Here is a 16,923-nt window from a genome sequence, read left to right as displayed (position 1 = left end):
GCTGCTTTAGTGTGTGGGTCTGGGCTTCACATCAGGGGATGGTGAGCTCTGTGCACAGAGCAGGGAGACAAAACAATTCCTGCTCCAGCTGGGCACCAAGGACAAATGACCCAAATCTCAGCCCAGGAGCACAAACACCGTGGGCTGGAGAGAGAAAAACAAGCAGGGTGGGACTGCCTGGGCTAAAGCTGGAATGGGACAATGAACTGCAAGGTGCAAATGGAGCAGAACTGATCACAGGGACAGACCCTGTGCCTGGTCGTGCATTTTGGGGCCATTTTGGTTCATCTTGGGTGCAGCCCTGGCTGGGCTCTGGTGCTGCCCAAGGTGGATAGTCTCAGTTCAGCTGAAGAAAGAACAGAGATAATTTCTCCCAGGCTGAGCCTGAGAATCTTAGAGGAAAGAATTAAAACAATTATTATCACTCTTTCTATAACTCTTTCTATATTTATAAATATAGCCCTCCAGCATGTGCTATTCATAGTTCACCAATAGTGTGAGATGTTCCTACTTTGAAACCAATCAAGTCTCTCCTTAGCAAGTCCCATTATAAAAAGATCCACTACTTTTATTAAGCACTTTTGCCTTCTGATTCACCTAAAGACTGGAGGCTTTCATGCAGTCCCTGACTCAACAGCATCAGGGACCAAGGACAAATGGTCCAAATCTCAGCCCCAAGAGCACAAACAATATGGGCTGAAGAGAGAAAAACAAGGAGGATGAGACTTCATAACCTAAAGCTGTAATTAGACAATTAGCTCCAATATGCAAATGGACCAAAACTTATAGCAATATGAGATCACCAATTCTGCAGAGTCTCAGGGCAGGAGCTCTTCCTTGGCTGCTGAACGTGCCCAGCTGGTTTCACACTCATGGCTTTCCATGAGCATCAGCGGGATCAGGGATGGTTCTCATTTTCCTGCCTTGGCTTGTCCCAGGGTATTAATTAGGGAGCCACACCAATCCAGTCCTGTAATCACAGAGGGGAAGGGAAGCTGGAGATTGGAGCCAGATCAAGCAGGAAAAGTTTTCGTATTCTATAAAGGTTTCCTATTCTAAAAAGTTTTCCTATTCCAAAAAAAGCATAATTGGAGCCAGAGTTTTATTTCCTGGGAATATGTAAATACCAATCTGTCTTCATGTGAGAAATAATGAAGCACACAATTTTCTCTCAAAAGACATTTCAGTGCAACTGTTCATAAAATAAGGTGCCTGGAACAAGGCAATATTTTAACTTAGATAAAGTTAACACCTTTATTTTAAACTACCAATGGGAAAATTAATTCTTAACCACAAAAGTTAAGTTTGAAGTGTTTTTTCATTTCAAATTTCTCTGGAGAGAAGGTTTGTTTTCCTGGCTTGTTTTAATATACGGCCCACTAGATAACCTGTGGAACTGACTTTGTATGGATGTGATTGTAATTGCTGTGGTGTCTCCTGCAGGGCTGGATGCTCCAAGGGATTTGAGTGCCACTGAGGTGCAGTCAGAAGCAGCTGTGATGAGCTGGAGGCCTCCCCGTGCTCCAGTCACTGGATATCTCCTGATCTATGAATCCATCGATGGCACAGTCAAGGTAAATAAACCTCAGGGGCTGTGCCTCAGATCTGGGCAGTGGAGATGTTCTGAAGTGTCCAGCAATGCCACATAATCCTGTGCCTTAATTTAAACACCACATTTAAAAATACTCACTGCCTCTTTCAGTGCTAGACTGAACACAAATGCTTTTAAAACCTGTTAAAGGACTTTCGTACATTATACCCTGAAACTGAAGCTCCATTGCAGCTTGAATTTTGCCTTTCATCCCTTCACAATACAGAAAAAATCACAAACATTTTCCTTCATTCCAAACAGATACCATGGAGTACACTCAAACCCCCAAAGGATGTGACTCACTTTTCTAAAGTCAGGGGAACCTCTGTGCAAAGGGCTGTCTAAGGAAGGATGAACTTGCCTCTTATTCTCCTATAATTTAATTTCTTCCTACATAATTAATTGCACTAAATGCTTAAATATGAATCAGGTGAATCCCAGAAAAAATAAAATTTTGGATGCCCAGCCTGCATCAAGGGAGAGAATTCTAATTTTCAGGAAGGCAAATTCCCCAAGCACACTGAAAATCAGTCCTTTAAAACAGCCTTTTAAAGCCTGGAGTGCAACATTTCCTTGTCCTAAAGGATGAGTTCCTCAGTTTTTTATGAATTTCACAATCTGTACATTCAGGACATGTAAGCATTTATGCTGCCTTGCTTTCAAACCTCCCAGCTTGTACATTAGGATGGTAAACACTCATTTCCAGGCAGGCTTTGTTGAACTTTTAAATATTAGCTTGGTAAAAATCTTAGAGGAGTAGCTTTATATTAACTAATCTAGATGGTTAAAAGTACCATCAATAATTATGACAAAAAACAATGTGACAGACTAAAATATGCAACCATTCTGATCATTATGATTTATTTCTCTGAGATTTCCCTGTATTATTTCTTTTCTCCATAGGAAGTCATCCTAAACCCTGAGACAACCTCCTACAGCCTGACAGAGCTGAGCCCCTCCACACAGTACACGGTGAAACTGCAGGCCCTGAGTGGGGCCCTGAGGAGCAAAACCATCCAGACCATACTCACGACCAGTAAGGACATTAGAATAACCTGAATTATCTAAAATAATGCTGAATATTAATCTAAAATAATCTAAGTACTGCTGAGCTCTGCTGTGAGGACACACAGACCCCACACAAGATATTAATCTGTTTGTAGTGTTGGTGCAAAGTCCCTGTTCCCCCAGACCTGTTTTCCCTTGGCAGGATGAAATTCCAATATCCATCCACATCACCCTCACAGTCTGGTGAAGCATCCTGCCTTGCCCATGTGAAAAATCAGCAGGAACTCTTTAAAATCCAGCTGACACTTTGATTTCTCCCTGTATCGATCCCAGCGAGCAGGGGAAACAAATCAGAGTTTGGAGCTGAAATGAAGCAAACCACAGAGGCACACACAGATCAGTGCTGGGGGCTGAGCAGATGGATTTCTGGGCAGGCTTTTCTCCTCTCTCCGAGATGGGCTGTCTCAAAGCCCCTCTGCACATCAGCTCCAGCCCAACAGGACAGCTCTGCAAGGATAAATTGGCTTCTCTGAAGGTCACTTCACAGCTGACATTAAAAAAAGGAGTTGCTCTGTATTAGCTGTGACACTTTGCCTGTCATTTGTCTCACTTTTCTCAGTTTCCAGCCTTTCAGGCCCAGCAGGACCTGCAGTCATCCCCATTCCCCCTCCTGCTGCTGGCACCAGCTCCAGCCCAAGGACTGCCAGAAATCACCCAGCCCTGAGCCTTCCCTGTCACTGTTTGTGCAGAGCAGGATGAACTCACCAACACATCCAGAAATGGGAGAGGAATTAAATCTGGGTGAATTTAGGTGATGTTTGGCAAATTGACCATGAGCAGGGACTGACCAGGTGCCTTTAGCCATGTGAACAGTGTCAGACTCATTCAGGCAGAGGCTTAAGCCTGGCCTTAACTCTAAAAATACATTTGTGTCCATTTATTGACAGGGATTATTTAGTGACTATTTAGTGACAGTCACTCTTAGTGACTGAAGGAGCCCCCTGTAGAGTCACTTTTCTCCAAATCCCAAAGCTGATGGAAACTTGCTTGGCCTTAAATCACACCAGGGAGGTTTAGATTCAATATCAGGAAAAATTTCGCCATGGAAAGAGTTGTAAAGAATTGGAATAAGCAGTGTTGGAGTCCCCATCCCTGGAAGTATTTAAAATACCTGTGGAGGTGGCACATGGGGACATGGTGGTGAAGATGATGGTGGGACTGTGTTAATGGTTGGATTTGATCTTAGAGGTCTTTTCCAACCTTAACAATGCCATGATTCTGTGAAATCCTCTGGAGCTGAAGCACAGGCAGGGATGTGTAACACTGGCAAGGATCAGCAGCCACTCTGTGAGAAGCTGCAAGTCAAAACTCTCCTTTGGATACACCTTAATTGGCTGAAAAGTGAATGACCTGAGTGAACAAAACAAAAAAAAAAGAAAAGGTGTTTTAGGGGGGTTAGAAATTGTTCTGACTGCAATAATTTTATTGCCTTGTGGTCAGAAAGAAAAGCTTAACAACATTTTCCTGTAGTTTTGACTGTTGCTGTTTGCTTTGTTTTTTAGGAGTGTAGCTTTATAACACATTTAATATTGTGCTTGCTAGAAAAAGACTCAAAATTAATTTATTTTTGATTGAAGTTCTGTCTTTGTATTCCCCCTCCATTTTCTGTCACGTGAGCAGAGATCGGTACATTTGTTTTCCCCCAAAAATTGCTATAACACAGCTCCTGAATTTCAGCCTTTAGCTGGAGGATGCACTCCCATCATAGCAGGGAGTAGTTATCTAACATTCCCATCACTTCCAGTGTAGACAGATGTGAAAAACCACATTCAAAAGAAGAATTCACCTCACCAGCTGTATCCTGTGGATGTTCTGCATGCAGGATGCAATTACAAACCTGTCCCTGGGATCTGCAGCTGTCCCACAAGGGATTTTCCTGAGCCATCTGCATTGTGCACATTCCTTGTAACTGCTGATTTCCTAAGGAATGCTTTCTCCTCCCTGTGTGTGCAGCTGGGCTCCTCTATCCCTACCCCAAGGACTGCTCCCAGGCCCTGCTGAATGGAGAAGCCACCTCTGGGCTCTACACAATTTACCTGAACGGGGACAAGGCTCAGCCTCTGCAGGTGTTCTGTGACATGGGCGAGGACGGCGGCGGCTGGATCGTGAGTATGGGGCAGGGGCAGCACATCCCCTCCTGCTCATCCAGGCACCCTCAGAGTGTCATTATCACACTAGGGCTCTTCTATCTATAAATCTGGGGAGTTTTATCCTGGGTAGGTGTAGTGGTTTTGGTTCACCGATTTGAGATTTCACCGATTTTGAGGTTTCCCGGCCAATGCGCCAATGAGTGTAGCGGGTGATTATCACAGTAGGATAATAGTGTTATCATCACAGTAGGATAATAGTGTTATCATCACAGTAGGGCTGTCCTGTCTATAAATTTGGAAGTTGCATCCTGGGCAGGTGTAGTTGTTTTGGTTTGCCAATTTTTCACCAATTTTGAGGTTTCACAGCCAATGCACCAATGAATGTGGTGGGTTATTATCACAATAGGATAATAGTGTTATTATCACAGTAGGATAATAGTGTTATTACCACAGTAGGGCTGTCTTGTCTATAAATTTGGGGGGTTTTATCCTGCGTAGGTGTAGTGGTTTGGTTCACCAATTTTTCACCAATTTTGAGGTTTCCCAGCCAATGCACCAATGAGTGTGGTGGGTTATTTTCACAGCAAGATAATAGTGTTAGGATAATAGTATCACACTAGGGCTGTCCTGTCTATAAATTTGGAAGCTTTATCTTAGGTAGGTGTAGTGGTTTTGGTTCCCCAATTTGATATTTCACCAATTTTGAGGTTTCCTGGCCAATGCACCAATGAGTGTTATCATCACAGTAGGATAATAGTGTTATTACCACAGTAGGGCTGTCCTGTCTATAAATTTGGTAGTTTTATCCTGGGTAAGTGTAGGGGTTTTGGTTTGCCAATTTGAGATTTCACCAATTTTGAGGTTTCCTGGCCAACTCACCAATGCATGTGGCAGGTTCAGGGCTGGCCTATCACCAGTACACTAACTTCCTGCTGCGAGATAGGATTAGGAGAAAGGTAAAGCAGGTTCAAAACCTTAAAAGGGTATAAAGAAAATTTTATTAACAGTAACTAAAAGAAAAAAAAAAAAAGAATTAAAACAAACCTTTCAGAACACTTCTCCTCCCCCTACAACATTTCCTTGTCCACTGACAATGTCAAGAAACAAAACTTTAAATTTCCTTTTAGTTTACCACCTCTAAAATAGTGTTTTTTCAGTTCACTTAGGGAGAGAAGTCCCTCTTGAAAAACTATGACAGCAGGACACTCCAGTGCCCAGCTCTTTCTGTAGCTGGAGGACAGAGAGGTGTCTCCAAAGGATGTTCACACCCCTGGTTTCAGCCCTGATCCCTCTCCACTGGTGGAAGGGCTGCTGAAATGACTATATTGGATAACACATCTTCTAAATAATCACCAAGGAGGGTGAACTGACTCTGAATGACAGAGGGAGTGAGGGAGATTACAGCACAGCCCAGGGGAAGCATTTGTTCAGCAGCCACGGGATGCAGTGGCTTCCAAAGCCACTGTGCAAGGGACACATCCCACCCAGGCAACAAGAAATGGCAGTAAATGCCACCTCTCCTCACTGACGCCCCAAATCTGAACATGCCAAAGGGAGCCAGGGCACAGAAAGGCAGGAGGAGCTGGAGGAACGCTTGGCTGGGAGATGCAGGGTGGAAAAACCCTTGGCTGAGAATTCCAGAGATGCAGGATGGGTTTAAAAGAGCAGAGAGCAGGAACTGAGAGGCCATGTCATGCAGAGGAGCCTGGGAACCCAACAAAGAAATGGAAGACTTAAAAAATACATGGAGCATGCAAAAACCTGTGTGCAACTCAGTCCTTGCAGTGAGGCTTTGCTGGGAAGGGTAAAGGAAGGGCAGGAGCAACGCTGGGCTCTGTGTTTGTAAATGTTCTTCCCCTCTGGCCAGAGCAGTCTGTCCATAACATTTCCTGCTTTTAGGTGTTCCTGAGGCGTCAGAACGGAAAGCAAGATTTCTACAAGAACTGGAATACTTATGTGGCAGGGTTTGGAGATCCTAAGGAGGAATTCTGGATAGGTAAGTGCTGAAAATTTGTATTTTTGGAAAAAAAAAAATAACCAAACAAACAAAACAGAAGCACAGAAGTCCAGGAGATACTGAGAGGCCTCCATTTAGCTGGCAGGAGTATTTGTGAAGGGCAACAGGAGAAAAGGAGCCAGGGACACCCTACATGAGGGAGCCTGAAAGGGCCAGGCTCAGCCTGCAGTTCAAGGGTGCCATGCTGGGGTCACCAAATGAACCCACCCAATGCTCACTGGGGCTCTGGGAGCAGTCAGAGGTGACCTGGGAAGCAGGTTCAGCTTCCTCTCCTCCTGGGACACCCCCACCAGCAAAGGCTGATGATCCAGAGAGGAAAAGCAGGGCAAACAGAAGTCATAAACTCATATTTTGGTAAAACAGAAGTAAACCCTCCACATTTTCAAAGGTTGTGCTGCATTTTTCTGGTGATGATGATGAGGATGTTGATGATCACACAGCACAGCTTTGGTTGTTTTGCCCAACCTGTTTCTATTATTTGAAGGGAAGACCTCTCCCAGTCAGCCTGGGACTATTCATTTGTTTTTGTGCTGACATCACACTAGAGCTGATCCAACTCAGTGTTCTCACCAGTGCTGGTGTCCTGCTCTGTTTGTACAGTCCAGTATGGCCCCATTTATGGAATAATAGCATGGCAAATGTCCTGGTTTTGCATGGGAGGGAGAGCTTTGGCCACTTCTCTCTTCCAGCAATGTCCAGGGCCAGTTGAACGGCTTTGGGCTCAGTGACCAGCACTGAACCCACCACAACAAAGAAAAAAACATGGAGAGACTGATACCTTGAGGACCCTGGAAATCAAAGAACATGCTTTTGAGATAATATTTGTATAGCAGTAATGTAAAGGTTGATCTTTATTGGAAGCCTCTAGAGGTGAATATGGAAAATGTCCACAAAAGCCCCTCCCCCATGAGGTGAACACAGCTTTTATAAATTTAGCAAATTAGCATAATTGACAAAATCACCAATTAGGAGCACAAGTAGTGATGCAATCTACTCACAGTTCAAGCTCTTTCTAAATCCTCCTCCCTCAGATGGAACTGAACTTTGTTGATGTAAATGGGTCTCAAAGAGCTTTCTTTCGGCCTTGGTTCCCAGGGGAGAGCCAAGGTGGGATAGGGGCTTTGGAATGTGTTTTGTCTTTCTGCCTATCAGGGCAGGGAAAAGCAATGGGAAAACTAAGTAGGATTGCAACAACGGGCTACAGAGCTCCAAATATGTGTGTAAAGAATACAGAGAATACAGAAGAGAAAAAAGGCAAAAAAACCCACATTTGGCATCAAGACAAACATTCCTTCCTGCCCACAGGTCTGGAGAACCTGCACAAAATCACTTCTCAGGGCCAGTACGAGCTGCGGGTGGACCTGAGGGACAAGGGGGACACGGCCTACGCCGTGTACGAGCGCTTCAGCGTGGGCGACGCCAAGAGCCGCTACCGCCTGCGCGTGGACGGCTACAGCGGCACTGCAGGTGAGGGCAAAACTGACTGTCCCTCCTCCAGGGACACACTGCCTCCCACTGACTCAGGGAAAAGGTGTGAGTATTGCAGAGCAGCAGGTGCCTCTCCTGTGTGAGTCGCTTGGTTTGGAAAGCCAGGTGTCTGCTAAGGAAGGCAGGAGCCACCCCTGAAACGGAAAATGTAACCGCCCTCTCTACGAATGATGATGATCTTTACGTTGATGATGATGATCACACTCTCTCTGAGTTATTATAATTTTATTAATTATTATAATTTTGAAATTAAGGAGGTCTCAGGCAAAGATGTGGGAATAGGAATAATTCAGTTATTTTATAACAATTCCCCAGTTCTTTACTAGGAATAGGAATAATTCAGTTCTTTTATAATAATTCCCCAGTTCTTTACTAGGAATAGGAATAATTCCGTTCTTTTAGTATAATTCCCCAGTTCTTCACTAGGGAAGAAAATAAAAAAATAAAATAAACAATGCAGTAAATCAAAACAACACGGCAAGAATCAGACCATGCCCTATCCCCCTGTGTGTCAGGGCGGTGTCCCAGCCCCATCCCAGGGGGGCTCAGCCCTCCTGCAGTGCCAGCTGTGGCTCTGCTGCAGCAGGGATCCTGCACAAGGGGGGAGTTTTCCTCTGCAGCTCCAGGGCTGCTGCAGATGGGCCTGGGCTCCCTCTGGCCATGCAGGGCAGCAGAAAGCTGCTCCTCTGGCAATGCAGGGGGCAAAGGCTGCTGTGCTGTGCCAGGCTCAGATTGGATCCAGGCAGGAATGCTTGGCTCCTGCCCTGGGCGCAGCATCTCCCCATGGGATGCTGGGGTTGGATCAGCCCTGCAGGGACACTCAGTGGCCATGGACAGCAGAGATCTCCTGGAGGGAGGGTTGGTGTGGGAGAGAGAAAGAAACAACTGCCCCATGGACAGCAGAGAGCTGCCCCAGCTCTGACATGGAAAATACACCCCCCAACCATATCTTACAAGCCAGGACAGCGAGGTGTTCAAAAATCAAACATATCAATATATTTGTTTCTGTTTTATATCCTCCAGGCATTTTGGTGCCATATTTTATTGCCTGATTATGGTAGCATTGAAACAAGTGTATTAATTCACAATATATCTTATTTGGTCAATCTTGGCTGTCATTTATACAGCCAATAATAGCCTGGCACAGCTTCTTCTCTTGTCAGTAGAATTTGCAGCAAAGCCCTGCTGTAATGTGATTTATGATTTTGCTGAACAAATCATCTGCCTTTTGTAATCACACTGGGGCAAACCCTGCAGCTCTTGGTGAGTCTTTTCAGGGCTTCATAGGATTAAGAGATAAATCCAGTTTAACAATATGTCTTAAAAGGAGATAATTTCACACTTCTGGGTGCATAAACCAGAGCAGAGGTGTGGGTGTGGGCTCTGCCCTGTGACCAGCACAGGAGCTTTTACCCAGACTACAGAGATACAAAGGAAATGCAGCAGCAGAATTAATGTCTATTTAATTTAGATGGGATATTGGAAATAATTCCTTCCCTGGCAGGGTGGGCAGGCCCTGGCACAGGGTGCCCAGAGCAGCCAAGGCCAGGCTGGACAGGGCTGGGAGCAGCCTGGGACAGTGGAAGGTGTCCTGCCCACGGAATGAGATGAGTTTTAAGGTCCCTCCCAGCCCAAACCATTTGATGATTCTGTGATTGTCTAGTACAGAGTAGTGGTAGCTGCTACCACGAGTAGGATTCAGTCAGTATGGAGACTTCTTTGGTCTTGATTCCTTCCTTGTGAACACCTCTTTGGTCCTGGCTTGTCCAAACTGTAAAATCCAGATTTTAGCAAGAAATGCAGAAACTGACCTGCATGGAAAAAACCCACTTCATATACTGGGGATTAGAGACCACCTGAAGAAACATTTTGACCTGCCTGCAAAACCAAAAATTGTGCATTTCTTTCTGTATTAAAACAAGTAATTTTTAAAAAAAAAAATTAGATGCAGACAGGGCATGGCACAGTCCAAATATGTTCATGAAATCTAAACCAGGCAACCCACTGACCTTGCTCTTTCTTTTGTCCCCCCCACCCAGGCGACTCCATGACGTACCACAATGGAAGGTCCTTCTCCACCTTTGACAAGGACCACGACTCTGCCATCACCAACTGTGCTCTGTCATACAAAGGAGCTTTCTGGTACAAAAACTGCCACCGAGTCAACCTGATGGGCAGATATGGTGACAACAACCACAGTCAGGTGAGTTTGGCTCTGAAGGATTCTGCAATGCATGAGAGGAAGGGGAATTGCAATTATGGGTTTTTCTGATGGTTCAGCCAGCCAAAAATCACAGCATCCCCTCCTCTCACTCTCCAGGAAGACAGGGAAATGTATGGGCTCACAAAACAAGAATTTAACATCAGCTGGTGAAATCTTGTTGGCTTTGTCTGATTTTCCAAGGGAATATCCCAAGTGTGCAGGGAATAACTGTCGTTTCCAACATCTGAAACACAAATATTTTCCTGCCATGAAAGCCAGGCAAGGAGGGACAGTTTTGAGGGACAGAGATTTAACAAGACCAAGCTCAGGGTGCTGACCTGGGTTGGGGCAACCCCTGGGCCCAACCCAGGCTGGGCTGAGCAGTTGGAGCAGCCCTGGAGAGGGAGCTGGGGGTGCTGGGGGTGAGAGCTGGAGCTGCCCCAGCCCTGAGCCCCCCTGAGCCCTGGGCTGAGCCCAGCGTGGGCAGCAGGGCAGGAGGATTGTGCCCCTGTGCCTGTACCCAGGTGAGACCCCACCTGCAGAGCTGCCCCAGCCCTGGCCCAGCACAGGGAGGAGCTGGAGCTGCTGCAGAGATCCAGAGGAGGCTCCAGGGGGATCAGGGGATGGAGCAGCTCTGCTGGGAGGAGAGGCTGGGACAGCTGGGATTGTGCACCTGGACAGGAGAAGCTTTGGGGGGACCTCAGGGTGGCCTTGCAGGGCCTGAAGGGGCTTCAGGAAAGATGGAGAGAGAAGATTTACAAGGGCCTGGAGTGCCAGGACAAGGGGGAATGGTTTCACACTGATAGAGAATGGGTTTAGATGAGATACTGGGAGGAAATTCTCCCCTGGCAGGGTGGGCAGGCCCTGGCACAGGGTGCCCAGAGCAACTGTGGCTGCCCCTGGATCCCTGAAAGTGTCCAAGGCCAGGCTGGAGCAACCTGAGACAGTGGGAGATGTTTCTTCCCACAGCAGAGGTGGAACAAGATGATCTTTAAGGTCCCCTACAGCCCATCTAGTGTATGTTACCCTGATTCTGTGACCTCATATGGGTGAGTTTGTACAGGTTGGACATTTCACAGCCTCTGTGCTTCCCAAAGCTCCTCCACTTCATGGTGCCTCCGTGCCCAAACCAGAAACACCCCCATGTGGTGGTGTTTGCAGGGGTCCCAGGACAAGGGAAGAGATGAGAATCTTGACTCCATATATCAGAAGGCTGATTTATTATTTTATTATATAAATTATATTAAAAGAAAATTATATATTAAAACTATACTAAAAGAATAGAAGAAAGGATTTCATCAGAGGGCTGGCTAAGAAAAGAAGAGGAATCAATAACAAAGGTTTGTGGCTCAGACAGAGAGTCTGAGCCAGCTGACTGTGATTGGCCATTAATTAGAAACAACCAACATGGACCAATCTAAGATGTTGCATTCCACAGCAGCAGATAATTATTGTTTTTCTTTTCCTCTGAGGCCTCTCAGCTTCTCAGGAGAAAAATCCTGGCAAAGGGATTTTTCAGAAAATATCACGGCAACACCCTCAGTCTGAACCAGGGGCAGCAAATGCAAGTGTGACCCCCCCAACCTCTCCCCTTTGCCTTCACAGGGCGTCAACTGGTTCCACTGGAAGGGCCACGAGTATTCCATCCAGTTTGCAGAGATGAAGCTGAGACCCTCCAGCTTCAGGAACCTGGAGGGGCGGCGGAAGCGAGCGTAGGGCCCGGGGGCTGCGGGCAGGGGTGGGAGGGGATGGAGAGGGGGTGTGGGGAGACCCTCGGGCATCGCTGGCCTGGGGGTGCGAGGAGCTGGGACCGGCACCACGGCATCACCGGTGAGCCCCGGCAGAGGCTTTGCAGCATTCCAAACACTAAAAAAGCCTTAAACCATCCCAGAGTTCCCAGCAGAGCAGCTCCAGCTGCCCACCAGGAACGTCCTCCACACCAAAGACAACGATCTCAAGGGTTCTGTGTTGTTTTATTAATTTTTTTTTTTATTTTTAATTTTTTGCCAGAAAGCATCTGGGATAAAGTTCTTCCGACATCTGACGATCTCTTGGGTGGCCCAGGGGAGGGGGAGGGAGAACAGCTTTGTACATTGGTAGTTTGTTTTAGAACCAACCATATTTTACAGACAGAAATGTGTAAGATTAATTATCATTATTATTATTATTATTATTATCATTAGTTATAAGTGGAAATAATTGGTGGTTTGAATGCCTTTCTATATATATATCAAGTACCACAGAGAAGGAGGGAATGGGAAGGGAAAGCAGTATGTTTTTAAACTTAAGCATAGGATTAATATTATTAATATAAAGACAAAATAATAATAATAATAATGATAATAATAATAAGCTACATTTTGTCATTTTTAAGAGAACCATGCTTTTGGAAACACAGCAGGACAGTGTCTGATTGTAAATTTTTTTTTATAAATAAAAGCACAATTACTTTTAAATAAATTTCTACTTTTTTTTTTAATCTATGTGGAGTTTGTGCATGTCCAGGATATGTTTACTTAGATAGGGAAATAAAGACAGACTGAGATTAATTAGGCTGCTGAACCCCTACTGAAAACTGTTCCTTTTGTCAGTGACTGGTTGTAATTATTCTGGTGGGTTTGTTTCAGTGAAATGCCCGTGAGGATTTGGGTTCTTTCAGAACAGAATTAATTTTTTTTTTCCTGTCCAAAAGCTTCTTCCATGGTTTTTCTAAGTGCTACTGACCAATGCTTGCTCCATCTAGGTGGGAATAACTAACAAACAAAACAAAGAGAACCCAGAGTTGTTGTTAGGTACCATGGGCGATTTGAACACTTGTGTAAATAAAGGGCTCTCTCTTTTTATTTTTTTTTTTTATATGAATGAAATTCCATGTAGTTCCTCTGTATCACACCCTGCAGTTGAAGACAATAAAAAAAATCTCTTGTTTTAATCCAGTCTCTCTGCCCTACTTCAAGGTTGCATTTTGCAAACGTTTTGTAAATGTTTCTCGCCTCCCTCCTGGCTGAAGTTACACTCCTGAGCATTGTTTGTGTTGCACGGGGAACATAAATCTCCTTTGACCCTCCAGGGCACTGGCAGCACTATATTAAATTAATTCTCTGTAATTAGTCTCCCTTCTTAGGTGTTTATCACAGTAAGTGATAGGCAGCATAAAGGAGAACAAATCCAGTAATGAAGACATATGCTCTGCTCTCCAGATGCTTTCCAAGCTATGAGGAAATGGCACTGGATCCCTGTTTCTGGGTGCTGGAAAGCTCTGGCAGTCTGTTTGCAGACAGTCGGGGGAAGAAGTGACACTTCTGGAATGATTTCCTCATTTCTGGTAACATCCCAGAGCTGCCTGGCTCTGCCTCTGGTGTCATCTACCTCGGCAGCTCCAAAGAGCTCCTGGAGACCGGCTCAGCTTTGTGCCTCACCCCAGACAAGACTCAAACACGCCGCACAAAAGGAAGCTGATATTTCCTGTAATTACTCACTGACAGGTGCCCTGCTTGGTATTCTCTGTGATCCCCACTGAGAGAGGGAACCTGGCAAATCCTTGGAGTCAGAGCTGCCAAAACACCCTTCAGAGCTGACACAAGCTTGATTTGGGACCAGCTGCTCCACCACGGGCTCCTGGAAGGGAGATTCACTGGCTTTTCCTCCTTTCCTGTTTGTAACTCGTGAGAAGAGTTTAAAAACACGCTCAGATTTGAAATCTGCTCATGAACGTGCCAGATTTGAAATCTGCTCATGAACCCCAGTGCTGGGGTTCATCCTTAATGTGATGAAGCAGTTTGGGAGCCTCAAGGGGGCAGGAGAGGAAGGGCTTCACAATTATTTCCTCAGCCAGATTTAAGGTCCTAAAGGCACTGAGGGGGATATCTGGAGGCAAGAGAGGGGTTTATGGGGTTAGGACTGCAGCCATGAGGTATTTTTGAGACACGTGGATGGAAAACTCCTTTTCCACTGTCACTGTCCTAACCTTAACTACAGTCTGAGCAAGAATTCATGCTTGGCTTTCTTACTTAAGTGAGGGGAAAGCTTCAAGGCAGGTGGGCAAAAATCAGCTGGAAGAATAATTTGGGGGAGCGAGGCTGATGGCAGCTTTCAAATTATTCAATCCTCTGGTTTTTTTGTAAGACTTGGACTGCTAAGTGATGTGATTGTTACTGACCCTAGGCATGAGTGTGCAGTGATTAGAGCACTCCAGGGTGATGTGGGAGATGACAAATACCTTAAATTCTTCCCTCTGTCTCAGTAATACCCTGATGTCAGCTGAGCTGGAGCACCCACACGTGCTGCATCACCTCTGGGTGCAGCTCCCTCACCTCCTCTCCTGATGCAATTCCAGCCAAGGGAACTGATCTCACCCATTCTGGGCTGAATGTCAGCAGAAACCCAGGGAATCTCACCTGAGCCTGCAGCAGTGAATAAACAGCCCAGTGATTTGTGACAGAAAACACAAATTTTCCATCTTTCCTACCCAAAGATGTCCCTTCAATCAAATTACAAGTTTGGCTTGGTTTGCTTTAAAAGCAGTTGAGCATAACTGAGGGTCAGAGAGCATGAAAAACAAGAAATTGAGTACACAGTGATCCAGTGGCTGCCCCTGCTACTCATTTGGTCTCAGGCTTCACTATCTGAATTCAAACTGCAGCCTTGAAAAACCTTCTTGCAGCTGCCACGTTAATCCTGGGGGCTGTTAAAGGGGCATTACCTTTTTTCCTTTGTTTTTTTCTCTTCCTTTTCTCCTTCTCCTTCTCCTTCTCCTTCTCCTTCTCCTTCTCCTTCTCCTTCTCCTTCTCCTTCTCCTTCTCCTTCTCCTTCTCCTTCTCCTTCTTCTTCTCCTTCTTTTAATCTTCTTCTTCTTCACCTTCTTCTTCTCAGCACCCTTTGAGCTTGACCCACTGAACATTTTCTAGAACTTGATTGGAAAGGAAAGCAGAATAGAAATGTTCAGGTGTCATCAACAAGCAGAAGCTTGATCCCAGAAAATGGCAAGGAGGTGGCATCAGCCTCACAGATACCTTGCCAGTTTTTATTTCTGACTTGCAGGGACGAGGACAAGATGAGCCAGGAATAGAGCTGGGATTGCTGAGGTGGTGCTTGGTTGCTGCTGGTTCTCTGCACTCCATCAGGAGCTCAAGGCAGGGTGAAATTCTTCACAGAGTGTTACAAACACAGGGGATTGATAAAATATACCATTTATTTAATGGGATATGGGAAAAAATAATGTAAAATGAAAATACAGAAGGAGACATGAACGCCCCAGCAGCTCTGGAGCCCCTGTTCGGCACAGCCACAACATTTTCTTTGAAAAAAGTCTGCTCCAGCCTTTGTTCCTCCACCTTACCCTGGTGATTTCCCCAGCAGGTACAGAAATCTGAACACACACAGCTCCAGCAGCTCTTTGTGTGTTTAACAAATGTTAGTCCTGATAAACAAGGTGTGGTTTGTCAGCAGGAGACTGCGAGCAAAGCTCAGCCAGAACTGCACGGATGATCTTTATTCTTGGAGGGCCCTGAAAAAACATTCCTCTTAATCAGGCCTTCAATCTAAAGGGGAAGCAGTTGGTGTAGGTGAGAGGGAAAGACAATTCTCAGCAAAAATAAATATTAAAAAAGGCAAAAACCAAAAGACAATACCAGAATAAAAGATGATGTAAGAACCGCTCTGGCTTTCTGGGTCACCCTCGCGTGCTCACAAGCTGTTCCTGGCTCCATCCCAAAAGGTTTAGGAGTAGAAACACAACCCGATGATTGTACAGTGAGGTTTTCACTTGACTTGCAGCCTTGCTGAGGAATTTCCAGAGGGCTGAGAATGAGTCTCCATCCGGGCTTGCATCAATCATGTTCCTGCTGCAAAATGAATCAGGCCTGTTGCACTTAGCAGTGGCAATGAGATCCCGAGTGGAGGCCAGAGCAGGAAAATATAACCCCACACAAGCATTTCAACAGCTCTGTGAGCTAAAGGAAAGTTTCCTGGAGGGGGCAGGAGTTCTTGGACAGGAGAAATTATTGCAAAATAAAGAGGCTGGTGCTGCACCCATCTCTGTATCCCTTCCACTCCTACATTTAGGCCCACTCAGCTGAAAAATGTGCTCCAGCTTTAGTCACTCATGAAGTGTGGGGAGCTCACGGTCTCTCTGAGATGCTATCTGCAGGGTTACTCACTTGTGCCCTTTCAGATGACTCTGAGGATAAGCGTTTGGGTATTTTTAGGGCAAAAGTCCCCTTTCAAGACCTCTGAAAGTTCGGAAGTCTGGGCTGAGCTTTTCCAAGGGATGAAAAGGAGCCCAGGTCTCCCTCATTAGTGCTGCTGCTTGGCTTTCCCAACTCGGCTCCTTGGGGAGGGACAGGTTTGGAATGGCAGCTAAAAATGTACCTGTCCCTCCATAAGCGCCCTCTTTGTCCTTCCTCAGGGCCATCCTCACGTTCCCTGGAGGCACAGAGCGGCCTCCACACCACTGTGGGCAGAGTAA

At 45.7% G+C, this 16,923-nt stretch overlaps 2 protein-coding genes across 2 annotated transcripts in view; both read left to right on the top strand.

Moving 5' to 3' along the window:
- Positions 1–12,174, top strand: part of TNC (tenascin C) — a 78,087-nt gene extending 65,913 nt beyond the window's left edge. The window contains exons 21-27 of the mRNA XM_058038505.1: positions 1,444–1,574; positions 2,495–2,627; positions 4,613–4,764; positions 6,649–6,745; positions 8,072–8,233; positions 10,294–10,457; positions 12,063–12,174. Of these exons, the coding sequence (XP_057894488.1) occupies positions 1,444–1,574; positions 2,495–2,627; positions 4,613–4,764; positions 6,649–6,745; positions 8,072–8,233; positions 10,294–10,457; positions 12,063–12,173 (950 nt within the window). The 3' untranslated portion in view covers position 12,174. The remainder of the gene's footprint in view (positions 1–1,443; positions 1,575–2,494; positions 2,628–4,612; positions 4,765–6,648; positions 6,746–8,071; positions 8,234–10,293; positions 10,458–12,062) is intronic.
- Positions 12,175–12,205: 31 nt separating this feature from the next.
- LOC131092033 (tumor necrosis factor ligand superfamily member 8-like) overlaps positions 12,206–16,923 on the top strand; it is a 52,093-nt gene continuing 47,375 nt past the window's right edge. Inside the window, exons 1-2 of the mRNA XM_058038504.1 lie at positions 12,206–12,287; positions 16,864–16,919. Coding sequence (XP_057894487.1) covers positions 12,206–12,287; positions 16,864–16,919 — 138 coding nt within the window. The remainder of the gene's footprint in view (positions 12,288–16,863; positions 16,920–16,923) is intronic.

This window comes from Melospiza georgiana, chromosome 20 (genome assembly GCF_028018845.1).
Source record: "Melospiza georgiana isolate bMelGeo1 chromosome 20, bMelGeo1.pri, whole genome shotgun sequence".
In the NCBI taxonomy this organism is placed as follows: Eukaryota; Metazoa; Chordata; class Aves; order Passeriformes; family Passerellidae; genus Melospiza; species Melospiza georgiana.
Note: the sequence above shows the minus strand (reverse complement) of the source record. Positions and strands in the feature narration are given on the sequence as shown.